This window comes from Myotis nattereri, assembly GCF_964212035.1.
Source record: "Myotis nattereri genome assembly, chromosome: 1".
NCBI lineage: Eukaryota > Metazoa > Chordata > Mammalia > Chiroptera > Vespertilionidae > Myotis > Myotis nattereri.
This window is the reverse complement of record NC_138075.1, coordinates 191,176,475-191,191,135: the sequence shown is the minus strand read 5'-3', so window position 1 is coordinate 191,191,135 and position 14,661 is coordinate 191,176,475. Positions and strand designations below refer to the sequence as shown.

The 14,661-nt window shown below is 33.1% G+C and overlaps 1 protein-coding gene across 1 annotated transcript in view; it reads right to left on the bottom strand.

Moving 5' to 3' along the window:
- Positions 1-14,661, bottom strand: part of TECRL (trans-2,3-enoyl-CoA reductase like) — a gene marked incomplete at both ends in the record, with an annotated part of 79,633 nt that overhangs the window by 43,084 nt on the left and 21,888 nt on the right. Inside the window, one exon of the mRNA XM_081082826.1 lies at positions 9,670-9,721. Within this exon, the coding sequence (XP_080938952.1) occupies positions 9,670-9,721 (52 nt within the window). The remainder of the gene's footprint in view (positions 1-9,669; positions 9,722-14,661) is intronic.

Genomic DNA, 14,661 nt, shown 5'->3' with positions numbered 1-14,661 from the left:
GGCATGATATGTATGGTAGTGTTTATGTATCTGAAAAATGAGAATGGTTTCCAATACCATACCCAACAACAACAACCAAAGTTTTAACACTCAAAGCAGCACCCAACATGTATAATTTTGCTGACCTTGGGAAGAAAATGCATCTGCTAGAGTTTACTCTTACGAAGCACTCAAGCAAGAAAAACAGAGTGCTATAGCACTGTATAATCAGCGACCGCAAGCAAGGCTTCTGCAGGAAAACAGACGTGGTTCTAAAAATGGAAAATTTTAAAGCTGTATGAACCAATATTCAAAAAAGTATGAAAATGAGAGGCATAAAGTAACAAGCCAATTGCACAAATATATTTAGTAAAATACAAGAAACAAAGCAAAAATAATCTGGAACAAAAAGAAGAGCATACAGAGTACAACCTCACTATGTCTTTATCTTCATTGGCTTAAGTTTATAATCAGGTTGCTTATCTAATTGCCCACCATAGTCCTAGGGAACTACCGGGATTGATCATAATGCCTATATTGTCATTTACATAGGACACCATTAGCTGTCCAAGTCTCCTAGACCATCCATCATCACCAAGACACTTCTCCCAATATTAATTTGAACATTATTTATACTTAACTGTCCAAATCTCCATGCTTTCTAAGGCTCCCCAAATGTACTTTACAGCAGGAACTTCTATATCAATTATCACTGAATAGTTTGGTTTTTTTTGTGTTTCTTTTATGCTCCCACCAGAATAAATACCCACATACACACATTATGAGGACCATATGTGCCATAAGGAACTTGAACGTGATACTGGAGGTAGTAGGGAGATAGAGATAGGATACAGAGCTGGTCAATATATGAGAAAATGTATCAAACAGGAGACTATTATAAGTATTTAAAATTTCACATATTTAAAGTGTGGTCGTGAGATTTCAGATTACCAATTTTATAGAATTGGTAATATTTTTAATAGTCATTTAGTTAATAGTCAGAGACCCTTTTCAGATAACAATATTGTGACACACTAAGAATTTTAATAAAAATACTTATAATATGGCTACCTTATATACATACTTACACAGCCATATACATACACAATTACTTGTTCTTATAAATAAGATATTTCATTTATTCTAGGATTAGACAAGTTTATATTAATTTTTCATTTTCCAAAACAACAGCTTCAATACAAAACAAGATGTCGGGGTGAATATGGTTCCTCACTATCACAATACTTTAAATACTAATAAATCCAAACACAGTTTTCAGGGAAGGCAGATAAACAGGTCTGATATTGAAAATCTTCCACGTGAACCCTCGGGCATAGTTTTGAATCTAACCAGGGACACTTCAGTGCACAGGCTGGCTAGGGCAACCCTCAGGCATTTTAATGGTACTTGCACACTGCAAGATAATTCATTGTGAAATACATTTTCCTATTTATTTTCTCAAGAGTTACTTCATTTCAATTTTCACCAATGCTTAGAATTTGGAAAAGAAACTGGAATGTTTTCACAATGAATCTATTACTGCAGCTTTGTGAGTCAAATCCTAATGAATTCTGCAAAGGTGTCTGGAAGATCTATCAGATATTGAGATGCCACATTGGCTGTTTAATATACAGTCACAAATTTTTGGAAGGAAACAGTTTTGATTTTTCATTCATTAGTGATAGTTTCTAAATCATGGAAATTATTGAGAGCACACACAGAGAAAAAAAAAAGTGAGAATAAAACATAATTCAACATTTTTAAAGATTAGATAAAAATACTTTTATATAAGGTAAAGAAAATACAAAATGAATAATTAATTAATTTAGATCTATAAAATTTAGTTTTCCAGCCAAATTGGGAAAGTGTGTCTGTGATGTGTACATTAATTTATAAAGACTTTATACATATAAAAATGAAAACAACTAAATGGAGAAATATGTGGGTAAAGACAATGAACAGGCAATTTCCAGAAATATACTTATAAGTTACAATTAAGAGTATGAAAAAAGTAATTCACCAGTGATGCAATAAATTGAATCTAATACTAAATGAAATCTTTTTTACACTCATCATTATAAAAATTAAGTTGTTATATTGAGTGTTATTGAAGAAAAGGAATAAAAAGACATCCTGAAGTAAACTAGGAAGAAATTTAGCAATACATGTTAGGATTTCAAATGGGCTTATCCTATATAATAAACAGGTAATATGCAAATTGACCATCACACCCTCACACAAGATGGCTGCCCCCATGTGGTCAAAGATGGCCAGCAGGGGAGGGCAGTTGTGGGTGATCAAGCCAGCAGGGGAGGGCAGTTAGGGGTGACCAGGCCAGCAGGGGAGGGCAGTTGGAGGTGACTGGGCCTGCAGGGGAGGGCAGTTGGGGGGGACCAGGCCTGGAAGGGGGGGCAGTTGGGGGCAACTGGGTTGGCAGCGGAGGGTAGTTGGGGGAAATCGGGCTGGCAAGAGAGCAGTTAGGCATTGATCAGGCTAGCAGGGGAGTGGTTAGGGGGTGATCAGGCTGGCAGAAGCAGTTAGGGGCAATCAGGCAGGCAGGCAGGCAGGCCAGCCTAAACTGGCAGTTGGACATCCCCTGAGGGGTCCCAGATTAGAGAGGGTGCAAGCTGGGCTGAGGGACACCTCCCCCACCACCCCCCCAGTGCACAAATTTTATGCACTGGGCCTCTAGTTCTTAATAAAAGCTTTTTAAAAAAAATTATTCTTACAAATACAGTTAAATAAGTTCACAAACATATATTTTTCTGGTGAATACCACAATGCATAGTACATAGTAAATGTTCCATAAGTATTTTTTTTTAATATTCACCAAATATTGTTGAATAAATAAGCATATAGTACTTTATGATAGAAGCAATTAAAGTATATGTCCAGAGAATGTGTATTACAAATCCAAGCAAAAGTATACTATATTTCCATTAATATTTATCATGTAGATAAATACATTTTTACACAAAAATACATCAAGAAAATATGTTTATAGGGAAATCTATTAGAGAATAATTATCAAAATATTTAAAATTGTGCATATAGGAACACAGAGGTATTTCCACATTGGTGAAAATGTTAATAATTGGTGGATAATGTTTTATTTTTTATCAGTTTTTGCATTTTAGAAATTTATCTTGAGCCCTGGCCAGGTAGCTGTTATTAGAGCGTTGTTCCAATATTCCGAGATTACAGTTCAATTCCTGAACAGGGCACATATAATAAGCAACAAATGAATGCATAAATAAGTAGAAAAATACATTGATGTCATTCTCTCTCTCTCTCTCCCCCCTCTTTAAAAATCAAAAAGTAAAAACTGAAAATAGAAATTTATATTGTATTTTATTATAGTAAAGAGTGAAGTTATTATCTTGCAAAAAGAATAATTTATTTAATCTAATGTTGTGCCAACAACTTATATACAAGTCAAAAAATTCATACATGAAAATGGGGCATTGGCACACTACTATCTTTTGGAATTATAGAAAATAGTGTGATATAATTAAGCATGTCTGGATTTAGCAATGGTACTATTTGAATTTTCAAGAAATTTATAATAGGATCTGAGTAACTATTTGAATATAAACTTTTTTGTAAAATATAAAAATGATGTTTTTTACTTACTAGGTAAATGTGAAAACAGATAACCTTCTTTATGACATCTTCTTACAATAATGCAGTCATTAAAGCATTTTAAAAGCTCATGTGTTTGCTTTTAGATTGTTTACTTAGAATTGCACTGTGATGCATTTTGTGTCTTTCTGAAAATTTCCTTAAGGAAGAAAATGTCAGAGAAGAGAGGAGACTAATGCTGCTTCAAGCTACATCTTAATAGGCTTTCTTGCCTTTTTGTATTACTCATCATACATCATGTCCATAATCCTGTTAATGAATGAACTTAAATCAGAAACAGTAGCTGCCAAAATAAAAATATATAAAAAAGAAAAAAATTGAATATTTATTAAAGTTTGATAGATGATCTTTGTACCAGTGGTTTTAGTGCTCTGTGTGCTTCCTGAAATCATATTATTGAGACTACTAGAGGCCTGGTGCATGAATTTATGCACAGATGGGGTCCCTCAGCCTGGCCGATGATTGAGGCCTATCGGGGGTTGGCTGGCCAGGGGGAGAGGACGCAGGAGGTTGTCCAGCTGCGGGAGGTTGGCTGTGGGAGTGCACTGACCACCAGGGGGAAGCTCCTGCATTGAGTGTCTACCCCCTGGTGGTCAGTGCGTGTCATAGCGACTGGTCGACTGGTCAATCTGTTTGTTCAGGTCGTTCAGTCGTAATGGTCGCTTAGGTTTTTATATATATAGATTCCTTATTACAATATGATAGCCAGTCCTTCTCACTCTCCAGTCATCTATCTCCCCTGGAAATTTAAATGTTGTCACACAGTCACATACTCAAATATAAAATGGAAATCAATTATTTGCTATAGATAGACTATCTGCTCTAATATTTGAAACATGTATAATGTACATATTTGTTCAAGTTTAAATGTTGCTAACCCAACCGTTTTGATGCTTGAGGATTATGAAACAAAATTATTTTATAGAATCAGGCTTGGGTAACATTACAATGTCATAAAAGATGATCAAAATAACCCTGACATTGCACAGCAATTCACAGGTTTAAATGCTTTGTGCCATGAGGGACAAAACAATTTACAGACAGGATAACACCTCATGCATTTTTAGGAATTGCTATTAGTTATGACAGTTTTATTACATGAACCTTGACTATCAAAACAACTGACCCTTCCTAACAGTTTGATCTCATAAGATTTTGTAAACAATCATATATCATATATCATATAGGTAAATAGAATCCTCAACACTTCTCTGAGTATCCAATGACATTAAGTATACAGCAATGTAAATATGAGCAATATTCTAAAGTCGTCACAGTGAAAGGAAGTACATTTTCAACACTGGGATACCAATATGTGCCAGTGGTTTATATTGTGATTTAGATTAAAGGCATAAAGAAAACACTGACTTAAGTAAGAAATTTAAGGGATATAATTAAGGCAGTTAAGAAGACTTGGAGAAAAAAAATTATATTATTCTATACATCTTTAGCTAAATTTCAAAATAGCAAACACTAATGAAATATAGTACAATACTATGTTATGAACACTGCATTATAATGACATTTCCCTGTAAATTATTGACAAAGCTCATAATTCCTTTTGCCAGATGAACTATTAGAGAATGTTAGCTACTTCCTGAGTTACAAACAAAGGGCTTTTTCTAAGAAAATCATTCTGCCACTTCTTTCTCTGGTTGCATTTATCATTTTTCGAGCTTCTTTTGTTGAGAGATCAGGAAATTCTGTAGCCTGGTCCAGGAGGCTCCTTTTAAATTGCCTACAGAATAGTCATTATTCTATGCTATATATGATAAATCCTTCTAGTCTGTTATCTTTGTTTTGAGTTACTCTCCCGGAACCTTTCAAAGTTTACCATTGTTTATATTTTTACTGGCTTTTTGGCAAGATTTATATGCATTTCAACTGTCACAATAAATTATATATACCTTCATGTGGCTAAAACTACATTCGCTCTGCTAATTTCATTGTTCTTTCACTTGCTTTCTTCCCAAGGCTTTCCTGGGAACTGCAGAGACAAGTACTCCAGGAGATTATAAACATTGAAATGCTTTATGGTGTTGTCAACAAATAGGCAACACACAAGCCACAGGCAAAATGATTTTTCTTTTCTTTCAGAAACTTTTATGACAGTTAATGCACAAATCACACTTTAGCTGATTGTCATCCTTTTTTAACTTAAGTTCATACACTATTCTCAGATTAGTCTCACAAGAGAAATTTCATTAGCACTTTCTAGTCATATTTGCATTATTTGTTTTTAAATTCTCACCCAAGAACATATTCATTGATGTGAGAGAAACATTGATTGCTTGCCTCACATATATACCCCAACCAGAGCTCGAACTTGTAACCTGAGTATATGCCCTCACTGGGAATCAAACCCTAGAGCTTTTGGTATATGGAATGGAGCTCCAACCTACTGAGCCATACAATTCAGGGCTAAAACTGTGGTTTTAATTATAATTACAGAACTAAGCTCTACTAAACAAACAATCATATTCATAATAGCTAGTTGGTAGCTAGTTTCTTCTTTGAGATTATGCATGGCATTAGAATACCTTTCAAGGTACCATGATATGATAGCCAAACACCTATAACAATAAAATCAATAGGAGTTTTAAAAAATTAGAAAAAATTTAATTTAAAAAAGCTATGTGGATGAAATTCTACCTTTATACAACTTTGTGTAACGGCAATATTATGCATTTTCTGTTACATATGCCTTAGATGACAAGAGCAAAGGCCCAGTTTCTAAAGAGTATATTCATTCCAACGTTGCTTAGAAATTATTTTTATTAGTATAGCTTCTATTTTATCAGTGCAAACTATCCCATCATTCATCCCTTTCTTTAGAGGTTTAGATTATAAAAACTTAAATAATTTTAAATATGATAAAGCATAGAGAAATAACTTCTAACATACAGGTAGAATTTTTTCACTAGAATTCATTTGTTATTTTGGCAAACATTTTGATTTTTGATCAATTAAATCTACAAAGTAGAATATACCATTACAGATTTAAATTATTATGTACATATACAGTTTTTGGAATATTAAATGAGATGAGGGGAAATAGGTGAAAGTAATACATTTGTGTGTGTGTGTGTGTGTGTATATATATATGTATATAATTTATAGTTTAATAGGTGTCTCTTCTTTATGAAAACCATTGCTCTTTCTGTTTTCCCTTAAGAGCTAATATTGTAATTGCATTTTCCTCTTGTATTTACTTACCCATCTCTTTGCTGGTGTTACCAGGGTAATCTAAAAAATGACTCATAACAAAGCAGAACTGAAAAATTATAAATCTTGGAAGAACCTAAGAAAGTCATTGTTTAACACAAGAAAAATCAAGGTAAAAATGTTCCAAAATAAAACTAAGAAAAATGTAAAGCTAGCAGAAGTCAGAGAAATAGTAGGCAGACAAGAAATCAAGATCAGTGAGAACACCTAAGGGAACAAAGGCCAGAGATAAAAGAGATGTAAAGAGCATTCTTCCCTCAGAAAACCAGTCTTCCGATCAGTTATTTTTTTTCTTTCAAGGTTACAAGTCTTATTATAACTTCAGGGCTTGGAAATAAACAGCATCATAAATGTCATAATATATATAATTTGTCATCAGAAGGTAAAGAAGTCTATAAAAACCTAACAATTGTAGTTAGATAAATATGACTATATGTAAAATATATATGATTATTTTTTAAATATTTTTATAAATGTAAATAAAATGTTCAATGTTACATGGTCTTAAAATATGCTAAAGATATAAAATATGAAGGCAATCAGTATATAACTTTAAAATCTGTATGTACAGTCACATCATGTTAGTATTAACATTTTTTTTTTTTTGGTTTCCTTTTCTGATTTGGAAAACATATCAAACACAATGTCCAATTTAATTAACTTTGAGATCATTCTATGTAATATAATACAAGCAAAAAAAATGTTTTTGTGTCTATATTTTATATAATTTGAAGATCAATACATGTTTAAGTATAGTATAAATGCAACATTTTCTGAAAATAATTTTTCTATAAGTGATGGATATATTTTCAAAATAATGGTACTTTTGGAAAAATGAATAAAGTTATAATTTATAGAAAGTTTTTAAAGTTTAAAACTGTGCTTTGAAAAGTAAAATAATAGTTGTCAAGAAATCCCTAAATCTTGATATATATAATTGGCTATTAAAACTATCCATATTATTGTCATTATCCAATTTTCCACTTCTGAAACTGGACACTTCTAAGATTTTTATATAAACTACCTAACTTCACTTGTCTAATTACTAAAAATGGGCTCTGGACCACATAAATATAAAACTTCTGTATGAATTTAAGCGTATTTCAGATAATTCTGTTCCAACCTGTTTATGCTTTCTATTCCTATCAAAACTTCTAAATCATTTTCTCCCCAATGTTTATCAGTTTTAGATACACTGACTATTTTAACTATCTTCCTCATGAGACTATTTTTTTTTTGAAGGCTAACAGGGATATCTTCCACTGTCAATTAATCACTATACCTAATATAATGTCATATATGCAGCAAGTATTTAGTAAAGATTCTATTTTTTCCTAAAGAAATAATGAAAATAATAAAAACAATTATATCTATTTTACTCTAAATACCTGTTTTACCCTAAATACCTTAAACAGCTTAATGTTCTAATTTGTGAGCTTTAGGAATATTTTCAGAAAAGAAACATGTTCAACTAAACCCAAAGGATTAAAAATGCAGTATATACATTCAATGGAACATTATTCAGCCTTAAAAAGGAGAGAGTTCTACACATGCTACAGCATGGATGAACCTTGAGGACATCAAGCTCAGTGAAATAAGCTGGTCAAAAAGAAAAAGAAAAACTAACACAAATATGGTCTGATTCCACTTATCTGAAGTATCTAAAGTAATCCAATTCATAGAAATAGAAAGGAGAATGATGGTTACCCGGGATTGGGGAGTAAGAAATGGAGTTATTGTTCAATGGCTACAGAGTTTCATATCTGCAAGATGAGAAAGGTCTGGATATATTTCATAACAATGTAAATATAGTAAGTGCTATTAAACCATAAACTTAAAATGGTATGTGGTTTTGTTTACCAAGATAAAAATACATGAAAAGAGAAAAGAAAATTCTCCCTAGCAAAACCCATAGATTGTAGAGCATGAAGGATGGACTCATATCTTAACTATGGACATTGAATCAGAACAATGTGTCAATGTAGATTACTAGGTATCAAAAAATGTACAACTCCGATATGGAATACTAATAATGGGGGAGGCTATGCATATATGAGGATAGAGGGTAAATGGGAACTTTATTTTCTGTCAATTTTGCTATGAACCTATCAAATTGTTCTAAAAATGCTTATTGAAAAATTCTTCCTAGCAATTACAGTTTCAGTATGTATATGAGTAAACTTTGTTAAAATGTTTTAAAAATAAAATTCGAATTTATACAAACTTCATATAAATATTTCAAGTAGATAATGAACTCTCTTAATGTTTATCTATAATTAAAATTAAATAATATAATTTAAATGTATAAATAATTCTTATGTGGAAGCAATTTGACAACAATAAATATAAAACAAAGTAAAAAACTTTGATTAAAATGTTGATTAAATATAAAGAAATATTTAGCATTGATTAATGCTTTTTATACTTCGTATTGATTAATGCTGTTAGAACAAAAATTGTTCAAATATTACCTGGAAAACAGTTTTGTGAAAAAAAAAAGAATAAGATTAAGATGCAAGAATGTTCATGGTCAAGAGAAATCTATAATAATAAAAGTGTAATATGCTAATTACACCGGACAGCTGAACAACCTTCCAGACGACCTTCTGGACAAAGCTGGGGTTGCGAGAGCCAAGCTCCTTGCACAAATTTCGTGCATCGAACCTCTAGTTTAGCATAATATTATTTCTGAGTTCCATGCTAAGATATGGTTTCCACACATTCTTTCCATCATAATATAGAACTTATTCTTACAGATAACTTTGAACCACTTTGATAAAAATAAGTCTATAATATAAATTCGAATGTATATATAAAACTTACATGTTTTATGAAACTTTTGTTTAATATCATGAATAGTAGACGTTTGAATCATCTGCAAAGGAAAAGAAAATAGAAAAAAATTACTGTAAGGAAAAGGTGTTTATCTGTTTGCTGTATATTTAGTAAGAAAACACAATATGTTTGAAGTGTAAAGTTATTACAAAATAGTCTATTCGTTTTGTTTAACTTTTTAGTCATTGTTGCTTTGACAACTTGAAATAATATATATATATATATATATATATATATATATATATATATATATATATACTAGTGGCCTGGTGCACGGATTCGTGAACATTGAAAGGAAATTAAACTATAAGAAATATTTTAATATAGCTATTTGCCCTTTCTCTATAATAGAAGTGTCAACCAAATTCATGATCAACAATGACAGATTGAAACACACGCATGTGATTTCTGCCAGCAAGAGCTTTATATGTATTGCGAATACGTGAGTCAACTTAACCCTTTATACATATGGAATAAACTTGCTTAATGAGACCTGCTTTCTAATTTAGCTAAACTTTTTCCAGCCCAGTAAAGCACCCCAACTTCTCTTTCAGGTAATTGTCAGCAACACAGCAGTAAATATCAACATGAAGCAGATTATTATTATAGATCACGCAGGGAGAACAAAGGATAAAATATTTAACTGCAGCAGTGTTTGACTATATTCTGCACAGTGAGAAAACCTGAAGTCATTTTTCAAGGTCCACCATTTCTTACTTCTTTTCAGTTGGGTCAAGTTTCTGAGCTTTCTAAATCTCCATTATCTGGCTAATAAACGAAAATAGGATTCTACCAAGTCTCCTATCTACCTACTCCAGGATTTCTGTGAGGATCAAATGAGATGAGCTACAGGAAAACACTTAACAGACATTTGGTTAAAGTGTAAAATGTTTGCACCTGGCTATAAAGCAAGTTGTGTTCTTGGGCTGAAGAAACTCCAAGGAGGCTAGTTGCCAGACTCTATAGCAGCTAGAGAGGAAGCGGGGCGTTGCTACATAACGTTATTACGTGGAGCCCACAGCGACCGTTTCCTGACTGAGCTGGACTATGGGACTCATTTTGTGCCATGAGGCCTTGGCAGCGTTGGCTGCGATTTGGTGGGGTGTTGCTCCAGGGTGTTGGTGAGGCCTGTGTTCCACTTGAGGTAAGCTGAGTGTTGCTTTGTTGGCACCAGGTTTGCAATGCCATTTCTTTGTAAATGAGCAGTGCATGTCAGAGCAGCTCCTGTGTTGAGCATCTGCCCCCTGGTGGATTGAGTGTCTCCCCCCTGGTGATCAGTGTGCATCATAGCTACCGGTTGGATGGTCAGAGGGACACAGCATAATATATATATATATATATATATATATATATATATATATATATATATATTATATATTTCAAAATTTTTAATTTAAATATAGTAATAATGGTATTATTATTATATTATATGAGTTCATCCTAATCTATATCTCTAAAATGAATTTTTGAATTTTCTCTTTGCATAATATTCAGTTTCTGGTTTTCAAATAAGTAAGATTATCTGTTAAAAGATAAGTAAGCACACCAAACGAATAGAAGATAAAGAGTGTTTACAGGGTGGGGCAAAAGTAGGTTTATAGTTGCTCATAAGGAAAATAGTACAATAAATAATAATACAAAAGTAAACAACGTTTTTCATACTCACAACTGTAAATCTACTTTTGCCCCACTCTGTATATAACAGAGAAGCCTGAGAATTTGAAATTAATGTATATGGACAAAAAGGGAAATTTTACTTGAGAATATCATGAGAAAAAAAGACCTATCTTAACCCTATATTTAGCTGTGTTGTTAAAACTCCCATCCAAAATTACTGTTGGTTCACAAAATCCATGTTAGATATATTATTTGGATTTTTTTATGTGCATAGGGGTCTGAACAATTATTTGGACCTAATTTACTAGAATTAACCATTTCTAATATTAAAATAAAAGAAATTTAAAAATGTTTCTTTATCTATATTGAAAAATTCATGAGTTTGCCTTTCAAAATTAATGGCACCATAACCCATAGACACAAACAACAGTGTGGTGTAGGACAAAGGATGGGGGGGAGGGCTAAGTGGAGGTGGGAAAAGGGTTGGGGGGATGGGGATATCTGCAATAATGTAAACAATAAAAATAAAGTTAGAAAATAATTTTAAAGTAACTTATTTTGAAGTGAAAAGTAAAGCTGAGAGTGCAAAGTCAAATGAAAACAGATATAAGTTCCTTAATCTCATGTGAAATTTCGTTCAAAAATAGATTTCTGTAGGAAAGCTGTATGCTTTTCTTAAAACTAGAATAATTTAAATTATAATCTTCTAATTGACATATGCATTTTTATCTGAATTTACCAGCTTTCAAACTAAGAGTATGTACTTCTGAAAGAAACCTACATGTGAAAGAGGGTTGTTATTTGCAAGCTTTTAACAAAGTTTTAAATTTTCTTTATTTTTAATTACATTTTAGTTTCACATGTTAGAAAAGTGCTGATTTTGAATAAACCTTTGAAAACTGCCCTTTCTGTAGCAATTTTAGTCAAATACAGCAGAAAAAAATGTAATAATTAACCACTAAGTGCTTTAGACAACTAAGCTTAATTAACCACAAGACTGCTTGATCAACTCTTTCACGGCTTTAGTTGTATTTAGAGCAGAAAGAGAGGAAAGGATGACAATTAATAGAGCATGTAAAGCTTTATGATTACTAGATTCATGTCTCAGTAGCTTCATCAGGAAGTTTATTCATAATAACTTTTATTTTTTAGCCAGTTTTACAACCACTTAGACAGGACAAACTATCATTTTTGCATATCACTACTAATTGTGCAGATGGAAGAAATTTGAAATCCTGAAATTCTCATTAACATTTTCCTCGTCAGAAAAAAATCATCTTACAATGTTAAGTAGACAAGTAAATTATACTTCTTAGTTGAATCAAAAGTGTACTTATAAATTTTAACTGATCATATTTGAGGTTTGGTTCATCATCGTTCCTTTATCCAACATTTAAGTTGATGGATATAGTAAAAATTTTTCACAAACTAGATTCTGCTTGAATTTCCCCCATCCACAGGTCCTGCAATATTTCACACATAAAGGATAAAATTTAGTACTATTGCTGCTTTTAAAACTTCTTCAGGAACTTCTTGAAATGAGCAGATGTCTCCAGAATATTGTTTACCCTACTTAGAGAAATGAAATTTAATTGATTAGGGAAAATAAACAACCATCACATGAAATTCACTCTACAGAAAAATGGCAAAGTGCAATACAAAAATTGTCAGTAAACTTTGCGAAGAAAAGGAATGTGTTCAACAATGAAGACACAGAGAGAAATAAAATATAAGATAAATTGAATAGAAATAATTAGCTGCAGAGGTGTGAAAATATACACACACACACACACACATAATATCCAGTGCACAGCTTCTACCTGGCAAGAACTCTTGCTTTCTCATTTTTGGGACACAGGAAATAGAACTAAACTAGCCTAGAGAATCATATTTTAAGATTGAAAGCGGGAAAAATACCCCTGAGAATTTCCATTAGAATATTTTATATTAGTAAATAAGATATGTAGTTACCCCAGTTTAACTCAGAATGGTAGGGAGTTTTCTGAGTAAGCAAATATTATTTTATAATAATTGTCAGATTGTAACTAAAATATAAATAAGCCTCCTATATAATTTGTTTATAAACTCAGAATATGTATGGTATTTTATGGAATACCAAGGATTTTCAATATAAATAAAATTGATACTACTGTATAAGTGTGCAAAAAAAATCAGTATTAATAGGTTTAAATATTTTAAACTGGATTTTGTTTATAATTATAAGAAATTGCAACATTATGTCATATAAATTGTATTTATTTACATATCACAATGGATTATTTAAATGAGTTCTTTGTTTATTTAAAATTATATATATATATATATATACACACACACACACACACACACACACACACACTCAGATATACTAGTAGATTTTAGATTTTTTTAATCATAGCAAATGTTTCTTTATATATAGCAACTAGAGGCCTGGTGTACGGATTCTTGCACCAGTGAGGTCCCTCAGCCTGGCCTGTAGGGATCAGGCCAAAACCGGCTCTCTGACATCCCCCCAGGGGTCCTGGATTGTGAGAGGGTGCAGGCCAGGCTGAGGGACCCCACTGGTGCACAAATCTGGGCCTCTAGTATGCATATAAGAGCTTTGGTTAATCTCTTTCTGCCCTCCCCTTCCCCGCTTCCCGCTGAGATTCATCAGTCTGTTCCATGTTCCTATGCTTGTGGTTTCCACTTCTACATTGAGTGTCTGCCCCATGGTAGTCAGTGCACATCATAGCTACTGGTTGGCTGGTCGAATCATCGGCCAGTTGGCCAGTCACTTAGACTTTTATATATATAGACTAGAGACCCAGTGCACAAAATTCATGCACTCGAGGGGGGGGTCCCTCAGCCTGGCCTGTGCCCTTTCACAGTCCAGGAGCCCTGCAATGGATAGCCCCAAAAAGGTAGGCCCTGCCAACCTGCCACTATGCTGCCACAGGGTAGCCTGGGACTCCCTCTTTGGAGTGGTTGATTGCGCCCCACAGAGGGAGGCCCAGCCCACCTGCCACAGCCCGCTGGTCGGTGGCCTGGGCCTCCCTCTTTGGGGCGATTGTGAAGCCCCCCGATTGATCGATTGCCCTGCTGGCTGTTGATCTGGGCCTCCCTCTGCAGAGTGATAATGGGGTGATGACTGGGCCCCTGACCAGTCGCATCACACTCGCCTTGGCTGGCCTGGCTCCAGTGGTTGTCATAGCGTGGTCATCCAAATGGTTATTCTGCTGTTCGGCCTTTGGGTCAATTTGCATATTATGCTTTTATTATTATAGATAACACATTTGGTTATTGTCCTTTCAGTTCAAAAAGAAAATAGCATTAGTATATAAATTAATTTCTTTTTTTTTGCTTTTATTATTTATTTATTTT